At 48.8% G+C, this 15,692-nt stretch overlaps 5 protein-coding genes across 5 annotated transcripts; 2 read left to right on the forward strand and 3 right to left on the reverse strand.

The window, feature by feature from the left end:
- Positions 1-644: 644 nt before the first annotated feature.
- On the reverse strand, positions 645-3,013 carry BKA55DRAFT_588634 (P-loop containing nucleoside triphosphate hydrolase protein; the record flags this gene model as incomplete). Its single annotated transcript, XM_046194825.1, has 2 exons — positions 645-2,795; positions 2,834-3,013. 2 exons carry the CDS (start codon positions 3,011-3,013, stop codon positions 645-647), a joined length of 2,331 nt encoding a protein of 776 aa, XP_046056881.1.
- Positions 3,014-3,628: 615 nt separating this feature from the next.
- Positions 3,629-5,111, forward strand: BKA55DRAFT_550625 (ribosomal protein L6e-domain-containing protein). Its single transcript, XM_046191285.1, has 3 exons — positions 3,629-3,832; positions 4,141-4,476; positions 4,540-5,111. The coding sequence occupies exons 1-3, from the start codon at positions 3,719-3,721 to the stop codon at positions 4,690-4,692; spliced, it is 603 nt and encodes a 200-aa protein (XP_046056882.1). The 5' UTR covers positions 3,629-3,718; the 3' UTR covers positions 4,693-5,111.
- Positions 5,112-8,323, reverse strand: BKA55DRAFT_550629 (peptidase family M49-domain-containing protein). Its single transcript, XM_046191286.1, has 8 exons — positions 7,620-8,323; positions 6,633-7,504; positions 6,569-6,577; positions 6,381-6,518; positions 6,292-6,319; positions 6,054-6,232; positions 5,500-6,003; positions 5,112-5,452 (listed from the first exon to the last, which is right to left on the reverse strand). The coding sequence occupies exons 1-8, from the start codon at positions 7,907-7,909 to the stop codon at positions 5,184-5,186; spliced, it is 2,289 nt and encodes a 762-aa protein (XP_046056883.1). The 5' UTR covers positions 7,910-8,323; the 3' UTR covers positions 5,112-5,183.
- Positions 8,324-11,704: 3,381 nt separating this feature from the next.
- On the forward strand, positions 11,705-12,931 carry BKA55DRAFT_34032 (P-loop containing nucleoside triphosphate hydrolase protein). The gene is made up of 2 exons (XM_046185749.1): positions 11,705-12,331; positions 12,408-12,931. Exons 1-2 carry the CDS (start codon positions 12,080-12,082, stop codon positions 12,849-12,851), a joined length of 696 nt encoding a protein of 231 aa, XP_046056884.1. The 5' UTR covers positions 11,705-12,079; the 3' UTR covers positions 12,852-12,931.
- Positions 12,932-14,039: 1,108 nt separating this feature from the next.
- Positions 14,040-15,565, reverse strand: BKA55DRAFT_495469 (2-oxoacid dehydrogenases acyltransferase-domain-containing protein; the record flags this gene model as incomplete). Its single annotated transcript, XM_046186286.1, has 2 exons — positions 14,040-15,334; positions 15,391-15,565. The coding sequence occupies 2 exons, from the start codon at positions 15,563-15,565 to the stop codon at positions 14,040-14,042; spliced, it is 1,470 nt and encodes a 489-aa protein (XP_046056885.1).
- Between the last annotated feature and the right edge of the window lie 127 nt (positions 15,566-15,692).

Below are 15,692 nucleotides of genomic sequence, written 5' to 3' on the forward strand. Positions count from 1 at the left end.
TTTCTTTCTTTCCCATGTCGCTTAGGGAACATGACCATGATGAGCAACTCAAGTAACGAGGGGTATAAACGAGGCATGCATTTGGGCCACTGCGAGATTGGGCTGTTGTAGAGATTCTATCTGTTTTATTCCACACCTTTACTGAAACCGTGAGGCTTAACTGATTTAAGTGACACCACTGGCAGTCTCCAGTCTTTTGGCCAAGAGGATCAGATCCTTGGGTCCAGAATGTTGGCTTAAATCTTGAAGGAAAGACCTTTACGAGGGCAAACGTATGGGGATTGACTCCATGACAGACCCCGAGCCAAGACGCAGCTCCTGGAGGATCGTACAAGTCTGTTGTGCATCAAAGATTTAAGCTGACAATGTTCCAAACCTTGTTTTAGCCCCGGATATCCATGGAAGATAGTAGTTGCAGGCATAGTGGTTGCAGCCTGGGAAGAATTAATTCCACCAGCACTCCGAAACATGACTTTTTCAGTGCGTCTTGATATAGGTTTGTCTCAATTGAGTGGTTATGCATTACTTGATATTTAGTTACATTCTATGATACTATAAGCTTCTGTTATACAAGCTGTACAATTAAACATGAAACACATTAAGTCATTATTAGAATCTCGAATAGTCTTTCATAGTCAGGTCATTCAAGCATCCTTGGGCTTGACGGTGATATCCAAGCCCTCCTTGTCGTCACGGATCTTAACCTCGGCAGTCTCACCCATCTTCAACTGCCCTTTGATGATCTGGTCTGCAAGGCCGTTGCCAATCTCATTGGTGATGAGTCGGTTCAGGGGGCGAGCACCAAACTTGGGGTCGTAGCCACGCTCTGCAAGCCAGTCTCTGACATCGTCGGGAACCGAAAGGATGATGCGACGGTCATCAAGACGCTGCTGGAGCTCCTTGAGGCGAATATCGACAATATCGCGGATAGCGCTGCGGGCGAGACGCTTGAAGACAATGAAAGAGTCGATACGGTTAAGGAATTCAGGTGGGTAAGCCGAGGCGACAACGTCCATGACAGCCTTACGGACTGATGGGTCGATCTCGCCATCGGGTGTCTCACTATAGGGGTGAAGGTGGTTTTGACCAACAAGGATATCAGCACCCAAGTTGGATGTCAGAACGATAATGGTGTTCTTGAAGTCAACCTTGTGGCCTTGAGCATCGGTGAGGTAGCCCTCGTCAAGGACCTGAAGGAGGAGAGCGGAGATATCGCGGTGTGCCTTTTCAAACTCATCAAAAAGAAGAACAGCATACGGCTTCCGGCGGACGGCTTCGGTCAGTTGGCCGGCGTCCTCATAGCCGACGTAACCGGACGGTGCACCAATAAGTCGAGAAATGGTGTGCTTTTCCTGGAATTCTGACATGTCGAAGCGAACAACAGCAGACTCAGTCGAGAACAGGAAACCGGCCAATTTCTTGCACAGCTCTGTCTTGCCCACACCAGTAGGGCCCAGGAAGAAGAAGGAAGCCAGTGGTTTGTTCTCGCCGCTCAAGCCAGCTCGTTGGAGACGGACAGCATTAGAGACTGCCTTGATGGCTTCATCTTGTCCCTTGACTGTCTCGCGGAGGGAATCTTCCATATGAACCAATTTCTCAATGTGTCCGGAAGTCAGCTTCGACACAGGGATGCCTGTGATGCGGGAGACGACATTGGCAATATCGTCGGGGCTAACAGAGTCGTGGATTAGAGCATCACTGGACTTTGCTTCTTTGCCCTCTCCTTCCTTGGGCAACTTCTTTTCGAGGTTGGGAATAACACCAAACCTGAGCTCAGAGGCACGACCAAAGTTTCCTTCTCTCTGTGCCTGCTCAAGCTCGAACTTGGCCTTATCAAGATCTTCTTGGATCTTCTTGACTGATTCGATCTCAGCGCGCTCCTTCTCCCAGCGCGCATTGAGCTCGGAAATTTCCTCATTCAGTTTCTTGAGGTCATTTTCAAGCTTCTCACGGCGCTCCTTGCTAGCGACGTCTGACTCCTTCCTCAGACTCTCAAGTTCAATCTGGATAGTCATGATCTTGTGATCAAGGCGCATTATATCCTCGGGCTTGGACTCATGCTGCAATTTGAGATGACTGGCTGCTTCATCCATGAGGTCAATAGCCTTATCTGGTAAGAATCGATCGGTGATGTAGCGGTTGGATAAGGTAGCAGCAGCCACCAAAGCGCCATCTGTAATGCGGACACCATGGTGAACTTCATACTTGTCTTTGATGCCTCGGAGAATACTGATTGTATCCTCCACAGAAGGCTCGCTAACAATGATAGGCTGGAATCGTCGAGCCAATGCAACGTCCTTCTCGATTTGACGATATTCGTTGAGAGTTGTTGCACCACAGCATTGAAGTTCGCCACGGGCTAAAGCAGGCTTCAGAAGATTTGACGCATCGATGGACCCTTCAGCCTTCCCAAGGCCGAGGAGGGTGTGCAATTCATCAATGAAGAGGATAACTTCTCCTTGAGCTTGTTCCACCTCTGTCAAGACCTTCTTCAACCTCTCTTCAAAGTCTCCTCTGAACTTGGCACCAGCAATAAGAGAGCCAAGGTCAAGGCTGATGACCCTCTTATTCTTGATACTCTCAGGGACGTCACCGCGCACAATACGGAGGGCGAGACCCTCGAGAATTGCAGTCTTTCCAGTTCCCGCATTGCCGATCAGGACTGGGTTGTTCTTGGTTCGTCTTGACAAGATTTGAATGGTTCGCTGAATCTCTGCGTCTCTTCCAATGACTGGATCCAGCTTTCCATCCTTGGCTCGGGCAGTCAAGTCGATACCAAATTGTTCTAGAGCAGGCTTCTCTTCTTCGCCGCCCATGTTCATCCGGTGAGTACCACCGGGGGGTGTGGACGACCATTGGCATATGACCTGATAGCAAGACTTGGGATCAATCGTAGGGAAGTTGGCCTCAAAGGTTGTGTAGCAAGAACCCGTGTAAGTGGTTGGACGGATCGGGTCCGGGCACTAGCAGCCATGCGCTGTGTTGATGTGATTATTTGCTTGCGTGCCTGCATGTTGGACACTGTGATAAAAAATAATTACAATAACGTCTAAAAGAGAGAAAACGAGCGTAAAATCGTAGATTTCTTCAGCATGCGGGAGACCTCTTATTATCTACGTACGACACGAAACTCGGCTACAGGCTTCAAGGCGAATGGAGCATATTCTCGCAAGTTCGATCATCCGTCATCGAGAGACGCTAGAGCTGATAAGATAAGTAGAGCCAACTTTTACCACAAAATCATGTGACTGACTCTAGAAGACAGAAAATTTACGTGATGGCCTCACACAGGTATTCTGTCACCTGAGAGGCAGCTTGCAAGGAAAGGAGACTAGGAACTCGGTTGTATGAAAATTGCAGATATTCTGGTATGTTCTTCGTTCTCATTCTTATGACATTCAGGCAGAATTAAATCATGTGATGCTCGTAGATTGTTGGTCTTCAACCAGCTTCTAAGGCTATCTCGTTATTAAGTGGCACACTAGAAAAATTTGGCCATAGCCCTTCATTAACCCAACTGGCTTATTCTGCCCTAAGAAGATCCGGCACGTGACTCTGTCGGTGGAGACTGCGACTCAATTTTGATTGGGCAGTTCGCCACACTTTCTAGGCTTCGCCCACAAAGACAATTTACATTTTGGGCCTACACCACCTCAACACCACCGACTTCACTTCCTCTTTTCACCCAACCCCAAGTCAACCAGCCAGGAGAGTCACAATGTCGGCGAAGCCCACGAGCAAGACATTCGGAAAGTCGACCCGAGAGGTTCCTGCCTCTTCGGAGAAGGCTAAGAAGTGGTACCCCGCTGACGACGATGCCGAGAACAAGAAGGTGAGTCTTTTGGTGATGATTGCGATGCACTTGCAGGCAGTTGCGTTATGCTTTGGAGTGCGCGGCCAGGATTCGGGAACCGAGGAGTTGAGAGAACGAGTTTGGTCCATGGCAATCCGACTGCCATCGCAAGAACGCACTTTGAACGACAAAAGGCTTCGAAATTCAATGCCATATATCGAACGCACAGATCTGCAATGCCTGCGACAAATATCGATTGACGATTCCACCCTCTTTACATATAGCAACTGCCTGCAGCAATGTTTTGCATAATCAAGTATCAGCCTGCTAACAGCTGGAAATCACAGGTCCGCAAGGCTGTCCGATCTTGGGCCCCTCGCAAGTCCCTCCAGCCCGGCACTGTCCTCATCCTCCTCGCTGGCCGCTTCCGTGGCAAGCGTGTCATTCTCCTGAAGTCCCTCGACCAGGGTGTCCTCCTCGTCACCGGCCCCTTCAAGATCAACGGTGTTCCTCTGCGACGAGTCAACTCCCGATACGTCATCGCTACCTCTTACAAGGTCGACATCTCCGGTCTCGACGAGAAGAAGATTGAGGAGGTCTCTCAGCCCAAGTACTTCACCGCTGAGAAGGCTAAGGAGAAGGCTGGTGAGGAGGCTTTCTTCAAGCAGGGAGAGAAGCCCCAGGTACGATAGAACGACTCCAGAACAATACTCGCGAAATACCAGATCACTGACTACCGTTTATAGAAGAAGGAGGTCAACAGCAGCCGCGCCGCCGACCAGAAGGCCATCGATAAGGCTCTGATTGCCAACATCAAGAAGGTTGACATGCTGGCTTCTTACCTCTCCAGCTCTTTCAGCTTGAGGAAGGGTGACAAGCCCCACGAGATGGCCTGGTAAATGTGCAATCTTGTGCCGGGGTGATGGGAGTACCGGGGTTGCGACACAACGGGTTGTAGAACGGCAAGGGTCTCCGAAATGGGCTGGTTTGGCCAATTGCATTTGGAAGTCGACGGCATCGGTCCTATTTTGGCGTCTGTAATCAGGTTTTACAGTCAAAAAACAAACGAGCATACAAAATTCTAGAGGCTTCCGGTCAGAGGCCGATGATGATGAACTTCACTCGGATATCCCATCTCCTGAGTGATAAAGACAACTGGTGTGAGCGATCTTGGTGTTTTCCGATCTGATCTGGTCAACAATGGACATTGATTTATGAATGATTAAAAAAGTTTCAAAATTTATGTGTGTTTATCGGTCTGCTGGTATGTCAGTCCTCTAATGTGACCAAGACCCAGATTCATAATATCAACATGAGTATTATTTCATCTCTTCCCCTGTCCTAAGGTGACCCGGCGTTTAATGTGGCCATGCTCTTCACGGTTTTTATTTTACAAGTTGCGCTCTACCCAGCTCTCAATCATGCCAGTCAACGAGGCGTCGTAGTGCTTGATCGAAACCTTTCCAGATGACTCATCCAGAGAGGTATTGGCCTGAACAAAGACCTTGCGAGGCTGCTTGTTCTTGAGAACAATATCACGGACCTTCTTGCCCCAGAATTCAGGGTCAACAGTTGTCATGTGGACGTAAAAGTCAGTACCAGTCTTGACATCGGCGGTTGACTTGTAGATGTGCAGCTTCTGGAGATACTTGGCAACAGCTGAAGAATTTGTTAGCTTATGTCATGCCTTTAAAAATAAATCTTACCATCTCTACCAGCCGTAAGGATCTTGGAGCGATCCAATTTGATGGTCAAATCCGAAAGATCATCCTGTTTGTAATCAAGCTTGCAGAAATCGTCCTCGGCCTCAAGGAAGCACTTGAGGATGGAGAAGCGAGCTTGGCTATGAGCCTGGCCCCATTTCTGGCTCTTGGGATCCCACATCTCAAGAGAAGCAAGTCCAGCTCGGGCCATGGATAGGTAGGAGGCGAAAAGGACATCACCAGCTTCGCCATTGATATCCTCGGAACCATCACCAAAGCCGAAAATTTTGAGAACGGGGAACTCGCAGCTCAGGTGCATAGCAACAAGCTCGGCACGGCACTCCTCGTACGAGGCAGCAATGCTACCAAAGACGGAACCCCAAGTCTGCCCGGGCTTGTACCAGGTTGTGATAGGCTTGTTATCCACAGGGCTGACGGGAGGGTTCTCCTTGTCGAAGTTGTAGGTGCCTGGGGATGTCTCTTGGAGGAGCTTACCGCAACCATGACCTGACGAATATGAGCAATAGATTCAAGAGACTCTAGTCAGGATTACATACCAGTAAGCTCGTGGAGGCCAACTTGGACTTCAAAGGAAGCATCTCGCTGCTTCTTGTAGACCTCGAGATCTTCATCTCGAATGAAAGGAATCTTCTCATCAGGTGCCTTGGCACTGAGGACATTTCCAAGTGACACATTCTTGAAACCCTCGGTCTGACGGATATCATCATAATTGGGACTGAGAAAATGTCAACATTCCGCTTTCCACTTCATATAGGTTTTGTTATGGGAACCTACATGTTGATACCAGCGGGGATACCAGAACCTGGAGCGCTCAATGTTAGCATGTCTGGATTGTATGAATATAAGAGCACTAGGCTACCGACCAGCAAATGTGAGAACCTCAAGAGATGTGAAGTCGGGAGACAGGAACTTGTCCTTCTCAAACTCCGAGCCCCAGGGCAACAGAGGAATGAGCTTGGGGGCGTTTTTCACAAGCTCTCCAAATGCGCGAGTTCGCTCAACTGGTCAATGGTCAGTGATTGGTCAAGTCCTTATTGTAGATAAGTCTTACGGTTAACCACTATATAACCAGTTAGTAATTCCTCGCGCAGGACATATATTAGTAGGAAGCTTACTAGAGGCAAAGCCTTCCCACTCTCCACGAATACCGGCAGGGTCTCGATAAGTCTCAATGAAGCCAATGTTGGACTCAACCATAGGACCCTTGTCCTTGATCCAGTATCTTTGGCTGTCCTTGAAGGCCTCAAGTGAGCCGGACTCAAAGGACTTGCTATAAGCCTCGTGCATCTTCTTCTGGGTATCGTTCTCCGCATTCTCGGCAGCACCGTTAATGAAGGTTGTGATGTTCTTCATCTCCTCGGCATAGTCACCATAGACCAGCTTGATTGCCTTGCTCTTGAGAGGTCCATCTTCCACTGTAAACTCGGTCTGCTTGCCAATGTCGCCTCCTTCACTGGGAATTTCCTTGACAGCTGAAGCGATGAGGATCTCGTAGTTACCCTCTGAGGTCTTGCGAAGTCGGTTGTTCTCGGGCAGAAGACCCTTGGACTCCATCCAGTCAGAAACAGCCTTGATTTCGTCCTTCGTGATGTGCGAAGATTCGGGGTAGTAAGTAGTCATGTGGCCGTCGTCGGGATAACCAAGGTGCATCATGGCGGGGTTGTCAGAGCTGAAGATGCCTCCCTTTGTCGCCTCGTAAAACTTGTTGGCCTCGGGTGAAGTGGAAGCGAGGGCAGCCACAGTCTTCTCCGAGCACCGGGGGATGAACTTGGAGTCGCCGAAGCTCTTGTAGTTGCCATTGTTGCCAAGGAACATGGCAGCGTACTCGAGAAAGCGGGTAACCTCATCTTCTTCGACGCCAACCTTCTTTGCTAGGGCATTCCAATCGCCATTGGCAGACTTGTGCAGGGTCAGAATCAAGTCAAAGATTGGCTCAGACTCTGGGGAGATCTGTCGAAGGACAATTCTGGTACCAGCGAAAGCAGCTCTGTGATGGTGTGTTAACATAAGCCACACGACCCCTCCCTCATAAGCATGGTTGCCCCTCATAAGCATTGATCGAGCTTCACGACGACTTATACACACTCGGGAACAAAACTTACTTGCTGATAAAGTGAGCATAACGTTTCTGTTTATCATTCAGGGCATCAAAGTGCTTCTCAATCTCGAGCCTAACCACCGAAGGAGGCTTGTCGGCGAGGTAGTGGATCAGCTCGTTCGAGTTCATGGCGATGGCAGAGGTTGAAAACCTGTGAAGGCTCTGGTGGTTGAAAGACTTTGTTAAGCGAGGAATGGGTCGTCGCGTCAGGAGGTGTGACTTCAAGGCTGCTGTTCTTAGTGAAGGCAATCTTTGAAATACAAGAGACGGTGAGATTAAGTTTGGAGAAGGCATGCCCGCTGGCTGTGACTGACGTTTTTAGGTCACGTCGGCCAATGAATCTTTGTTAATCTGGGGACAAACGCAGCTTCCTAAACGTGTCAAGGCGGCAAACAGAAAGACCAGAGCTTATTACCTATACCAGCTAGTAAGGCGGTGCAGAGAGCCCCATCATAAACCCCAATGAGGGGCTCTGCGACGAATGTTTTAGTATCATGATGTTGATAAATCTGAAGACATGCAAATGAATTGATCACACTATTGAGAATTAGGGTGTTGCTTTCACTGAACGGCTCTACACAAGAGTTGTGCCAATGCCGGTGCTGTTGCCAATCCGTCGTGTCCCTCTATTCAAACTTTCAATTGGCTCCAGTTTTGTCACTGGTGCCAAAACTTCGAAATAACCTCGTGAAACGTTCATGGATATCTTATATTATTGAGCCACCACTGGCGAAGTCAGTAACAGCTCGTTATTGGTTTTTTGTCACGGTTGTAATGCCAAATATCACAATTTATCCACAAATTGGAGGAGACCAGCGAGGCACATCGGGAAATGTTCCTGAGGCCTAGGGTAAGCGCTTTTTGGTCGATTCAGTGAACTCACAACTATTCTCCTGTTGTTCAACTTACTGTAGTATGAAACCCAGACTTTCTTACGTATATATATATAGACACACGGTAGCATTTGTCAACTATTTGTATGCTGCCTTTGAGGATGGCATGCAAGCGCCTCCTGAGGTTGGAATTTGCTGCATGATGCGTCAAACAGTAGTCATTGGGTGTGATACTGACATTGAACGGCATTGTCCTCATTACGTAGTGCGTTTCGGGATGTGGACGCCGGTCACTTCTTTTGGCTACCTCTGTTGATTAGTCCCTCTCAAGCGCAGGATGGTAGCCGATACATATTGAAGAAAGATGAAGCGAACCGAACCGAAATACCAAGCCAAGGAGCAATTCAGCTCTACCACCCCAGACGGGTACTGGGAATCCTATTTGTATTTTTATGCAGAAACCCCGGGGCACCCTCCAATGGTCCAATGTCATGTAAGGCTTTGGCATATGAAGACACAGTGCTTTCTGAAGCCGGAATTAAATGCATATCCTCCGTTGGTAACAATACTCCATAGGTGAGGCAAGACAAATAATCGTCTATCAGGATTGCAATCAAATAGGTATACAATTATGTATGTTGCTGCCAAGAAAAACCTACCAGATATCTATTATCTCTGGTCCAATTGTTGCAGAGGTACGGATGGCACAACACGGAGAAGTTGCATAAGGTACCAATGAATCGGCCTGAGACTTGCATGATCAACAAATCTGGGGTGCTTCCATCGCGAGTTGCCCCTTGCTGATCAATTAACCTGGGCTGCCTTACTATGACAACACATCAATACATCCAACAAAGTGCCGGAAAAATATCATGTGCCTCCAAAAAGTTGCATATAATACCAAAATTGGTTGAGAGTTTAAGTATTCAGCTATTTTAAGCGGTGTGGCGTTACAGGGCCGCAGCTCGGCAGAGGATTGAGATGTGAAGCTAGGCCAAGCCTCATCCTGCAAGCAAGCGTTAGCACGATCAACGACATCAGCCGGCGTTGCCAACCGAGCCAACCCTTCGGAATCTAGCAAACCAGCTGGGCGGGACACCGGGGTTGGGGTGACATGGATGGCTGTCTAAGACAATAACTCCAGCCGGGGAAGCAGTTGTGGTTCCCCCGAGTTGTAACGATGCCAATGTGATTCCTGGAGTAAATAGACTGATGTGTGACTGATTGCCAACGTTCGCCGATGCGAATGGGGAAGAATTGACCACTCCGAGTTTCCATTCGTGGTGTTCATGAATATGCTGGTTGATGAAGGCATTCGCATCTATCCACTCTCCTGTTCATTGGGCGTTATGAGCTCTCACCAATGTTTTGCACAGCGTTCCTATGAGTACTCCATCAAAACGTTTCACATTTTGACAGTTGTTCGTTCCTGACCGAATAATAAAACCGCTGGCTAGAAGATTCTGGTTGCAGTGGTCAAGGCTCTGTGCTTTGAATTGTCGTTCACCAGCTGACCTCTGCCCCCACGCTATTACCCCACAGTCAACGCTACTGGCTTTTCTCTCCTTGTGCCTTTTCCGCTCCCCGTTGCCCTGCCCTGTTTTGGGTAAATCTCACCCAAGCCGTTGACTTGTGATTGGATCGGGAGTCGAGGTCTTGAAAAGTGATCCTCAGCCCAGAGAAAGCAAAGCCGTGTAGGGTTTCCCATGTCGAAGAAAGTAATCCTTTGGTTTTGGTCAGATCTTGACTTTAACTATTACAGGAGAGCTCTGCTCGGGCCTATCTGAGCGAGGCGAGCGATCAAAAACCCATCAATAGGTACCTTAGGTAGGTAAAGCCAGGGTACCTACTCCGTAAAACCAGCATTAATGGATAACATGAGCAACGGCCGCGTCACTCAGTTCAGTGACCTCGGCGAAATAGGATTGTAGTAATAGGGCCCGTTAGGTTACTCGTAAACCACTCAGGAGAGAGGACGTTTCGAAACATGATAAAGGGAATGAGAATGTTGAGAATGAGGCTCTCAACGAGCGAGTGTTATCGATGAACAATGACATGGAGGGTGTCCAATTTTCCGGTCGGGAAATTCGGACCAGCACATCGGTACACCCGATCATCAACCAAATTTTGAATCCTTCCAAACGTTCAATCTGTCACTGGGATTTGCTGTTAAGTTTAACCATGAAACCATTGTGCCATGGTCGGCTCGATGTCAGCCGGATAAGTGCTTGAGACTGGTCTTCAGCAACACTGGACTTTTGCCGGATTAATCAGCTTGTTCAACGTTATTCTCGAACTCCAGAGGAACATAGTCAGGCAAATTGAATACACGAGATAAATAATATAGACTAAATGATGCTGCATATCTTGATATCGTTGGTCGTGCAAGCTGGCACGCGTTCGGTTCGGCGGCCAGAGTTTCCAGAATTACCCAACTGCGGAAACTCCGCGCAAGGATTTTTTCCGGGGAGCATGATAGATTCGCCCCTGTTCTACTACGTTCAAGCTCCTATCTAGGCAATGCGAAGCTGATGATTTGCACCTTGGATTTGCACTCCATGCATCGTTGCGTGGCGCCAAGTGAGATACACAATTTTAATGAGAATCTGCCGGAATTGTGTTTTTGTAAAACGAACTGGAACACGAAAACAAACGTGTGGTGGGCTCGTGACCTCACAAATGAGCGGGAGAGTGACAGGGGCTGGTTCTGGGTAATGTGAGCTGGATGGAATTTGGGGTTCAGGGAACCATCATCACGTCCCACAGGAAGCGTCATGGGCCAGATCCTCACCAATCTTTTTCCCTTTCCCCTGAGTCCAAATTGAACGGCATTGCCAGTCGGTCTCGAAATTCTGCTCCACCATAGTATATCCACTGCCATGGATGCTTTTACACTCAAACACACAGATGCGCAGATACAAAGCACAAATGGATGAGATCCGTTGCAACGTTCTGGACATCCTAGACAGTCTCGTCCCGCACAGGGAAAGATGCCCGGGTACAGTAGATTCTGATGACCTTTTTCCGTCCTCAACCAATTGGTCTGGAGCCCTTGTCACCCCCAGCACCAGCCCCAGACGGCATGCCCTGCTGGCACCGGGCTCCAAAGCCTGGCCTGGGTTGTGGAGTTGGATCCCTTCCAGCGGGTGACAGTCACCCCGGGCCCATTTCACTACACCCTGCCCCCACGCCACCTGTGGAAGCAAATGTAGGTTGGGCTGTGCGAAATAGTGGATGTTGGAAGTTTCGTGCCTGCCCGGGCTTCTCTCCGGGCCCTTTTCCTTGAGCCTGAATTAGGTACATCAGCTGTGACTTGTACCGTCATCAACCTTATATAGATCCCTCTGGCCCCCCGTGTCTCTCTGTCAAATTGCTTCACTGATTTGCAATTCTTGGCTTTTTCCTATTCTGATCTTGATTTACTTGACCGATTCATAAACATTTGACTATCCCGTTACTACGTCATTATCATTGTCATTCCCATTATCACTGTCAATCTCACCTCGACCTTCAGTTATACACCAAGCGACAGGCGTCATTAGGGGCAACAAAAATCTTGCGAAAGGGCTTCTCGAACATATAAATATTCCTAAAAGATCGGCTTTGGCTCTCTCAATTACTTCATACGAAAATGCTTTCCTACGAACCCACACCAATGTCAATCAAGACTCCCACAAAACCAACCAGCATTACTTTGCCGCCCACCACTTCGTCACCAATGACGGTAGCGCCTCCATCTATCAACTCTGCCACCCTCAATGGCCACAAAGCCCAGGGACAACAACACATCTGGCTGGTTACGGGCCCTGCCGGCTGTGGAAAGACAACAGTCGCTGGGTATTTGGCTCAATCATTAGGCTTGCCCTATATTGAGGGCGATTCGGTATGTACAACTTTTCCAGAACGCCCCACGTTGTGAAAATGCCCCGGCGTCACCACTAACACGGTTTTCTCATTAGTTCCACCCTCCAGCCAATATCGATAAGATGCGAAATGGTATTCCCCTGACTGATGCCGATCGATGGGATTGGCTCACAGCTTTACGGGAAGAATCCATCAAGAGATTGAATTCCGGATCCAATGGAGTCGTCCTTACTTGCTCGGCTCTCAAGCGCAAGTATCGCGATGTCATCCGCGTTGCTGGATACTACGATCACCGCATTCAGATCCACTTCGTTTTCCTCGACGCTTCTGAGGAGCTTCTTCTCGCTCGTGTCGCCCAACGACAAAACCACTACATGGGTGCCAACATGGTCCATAGCCAATTCGAGACCCTTGAGCGACCTCTGGCTGATGAAAAGGACGTTATCACCATCGATGTCAGCCGGCCCATAGAAGAGGTGGAGCGAGAAGCTCTCAGCAACGTGTTGGAAACAATCACCAAATCTCAAGACAAGCCATGATCGTTAGACGGCCTCGAAAAATATCGTTTTACGTTCACACATTATATCATTGGGTACATGTTTACCGGCTTCATCATCCACTGTCGACCCGCCAGACACAGTCATGATGGACAATTTTAGGCGAGGCCTTATTATCAAGCAGGGAGTCACAGCGTTCTGGCTATTTGCATTCAGGATTTTGGAGTTCAATATTTAAACGGCGTTTTGGAACCAAGCGTCTCGTCGCTGCCCAGTACCTACACACTCGGACAGCTCTCCGATGAGGCGCGACCAGGAAGAAAGAGACTAGCTGGCTTGGTGCAGTCCCCCGCAAAGTGTCAGAGTTGCAGTCGCTGTACCGCATGAGCACAACTGGGGCTGCTTGCTTACACGGATAGGCTAAAAAGAAGGGAGGGAAAGGTATGCCCTCATCCCCAGGGTTGTGAATTTACGCTGCGCGCGCATGAGAGCCAAACTTGGGCGAGATGAGAAGTCAGTTTTGAGGGTTGCTATATTATCGACTCCATCTTAGATGATTCATGATCTGCTTCGCATGTCAAGGCAGAAATACAAATAAATATTCTTACACCAAACACCCATCAGTGCCATGCGATGCATGCCGGTATCTATTGCCATGAGCCTATGAGGTACCATGTAATTTTGCTCGGTGAGCGAATAGATCTGTTCTAATTGACTTCCAGGTATTCCGATGAACATGAAGTCTCTCATGCATCATGATAACTCCACACATATGACCGCGGCTCAGCTCGTTCATGACAATGGAAATGCCTCTGACCGACAAGCGTACGAGTGATAGCTTATACAAATACTTCATCATCACTGAACTGTCATTGGAAGCTTCAGGTCGGTGTGTTGTCATCATGCACGGTAAAACCCATTCGGCATCTTGGGGCCTGAGCGATTTGCATCACGAGGTTATCAATGCAACGGAATCAGGGTTCTACAGATTGTGCCACCATCATCTTCCATCATGCAGATTCAGATTGTCTGGGTAGATTCTCCAACCACTCACTTCTTTCGCTTGGCTATCAACAAGACAATGAGACTTCAATATTTAGCCAAACCGGGATCCATTGCCGAGGAATCATGCAATACCACGGCTCAGCAGCGTCTCACCAGCTTTGCATATCGCCATTGTAATTCATGAATTTTTGGTAGTCTAAATTATGTACATTAACGCCCCTCTATCTATTTCAGATGCATTACCATGAGGTCCGGCTCTTCCACTATTTGTCTTACTACCTCTGCGGCTCGCGCCATGGTAGCGCCATCAATAACTCGGTGATCAGCACTCCAGCTGAAGTTGGTGATCTGCTTCTTGACAACATTGTCGTTCTCGTCAAACGCAGGTACTGTGCGCATGCGTCCAATGCCCAGAATGGCCACCTCACGTTCCACAATGACGGGACTGACGTATGTACCACCCACGTTTCCAATATTGGACACTGTAATTGTGCCCCCTTGGAAATCAGCCGGCTTAAGCTTGCCCTGGCTGGCCAATGCCTGAAGCCGTGAGAGCTCTGCCGCAATAGATAGGATGTTGAGAGAAGCGACATTCTTGATCACGGGCACGACAAGGCCCCCGGTGGTGTCCATGGCGATACCGATGTTATGTTGTGATCGATGGACCAGGCATGGCTTGTTAGTCTTGGGGTCAACATCCACCCTGGCATTGAGCATTGGGTACTGGTTCAACGCTAATGAGACAGCCTTAATTATAAAGGGGAGATATGATAGCTTGCCAGGTTGACCCTCAACTGTAGGACCCTTAGCAATGACACGGTTCAGTCGCTTGCGAAGCTCCACGAGACTTGAGAAGTCAACCTCATCAGCGTAGAGGAAGTGTGGGATGGTCAAGGACCTCGTCATAGTCTTGAACATCTGTAGTTGTGTGTTGGAAAGAGGCACGACTGTTTCGGCTTGTACTAAGGTGTCTTGGGGCTTGGAAGACGTAGGAGTTGGTGCTACTTGCTGGGCACCATCCTTGGCATCTCTCTCCTTGATAAACTTGTAGATATCTTCCTTGAGAACTCTGCCATCCTTTCCAGTGCCCTCAACATCTGCGATATCCACCTTGAGCTCCTTGGAAAGATGTCGCACAGCTGGAGTAGCGATGGTGGCGCATTTGCCCTTCTCTTTGACCGGTGTCTCAACAGGTGTTTCTAGACTCGCTTGCTGCTCTATTTGGGCGGCCTGGGTTTCTGTGGGTGGTGGAGGAGGCACATCCTCCTTGTCGGCTTGTTGATTTGATACTGCGTCAACCTCCTCGGCCTTTGCCTCGCCTTCGATATCAATGTCGACAAAGGGCTTGCCGACCTTGGCCATTTCGCCAGCTTCGTAGTGCAGCTTCTTGACCACGCCTGAGAAGCGGCTTGTGATTTCCACAGAGGCCTTATCACTTTGGACTTCGCATAGCGGAGAGAACTCCTCGACGCGGGCACCGGGTTCCACGAACCATTGAATGACTTCACATTCAACGATGCCTGGCTCGTGTTAGTCAGACCGGATGACATGGGGTAATTTGAGTTCACGGGCTTACCTTCACCAATATCAGCCAGAACAACAGGCTTGACAGCCATTAATCTTCTGGATTCACTGAACCATCTCTGAGAAGAGGCCATCATAGGAGCTCGAGAGCCCATTGCCATGCTACCCATGCCTCTGGCAACATGCCATTGCTTCTGTAGCACACGGGATCCTCGCTGAAGAAACATGATTGCTAGCAATTACGACTGTAAGGAGGAGAAGAATGTTCAAAGACAAACAATAGAAGAGCCCGAGTCATCCTCATAAGAAAGAGGAGATGGTAAATATCCATGGCATGGTTTAAGCCGAAGGGCT

The sequence above is a fragment of the Fusarium redolens genome (genome assembly GCF_020744475.1).
Source record: "Fusarium redolens strain MPI-CAGE-AT-0023 chromosome Unknown BKA55scaffold_1, whole genome shotgun sequence".
Lineage (NCBI taxonomy): Eukaryota > Fungi > Ascomycota > Sordariomycetes > Hypocreales > Nectriaceae > Fusarium > Fusarium redolens.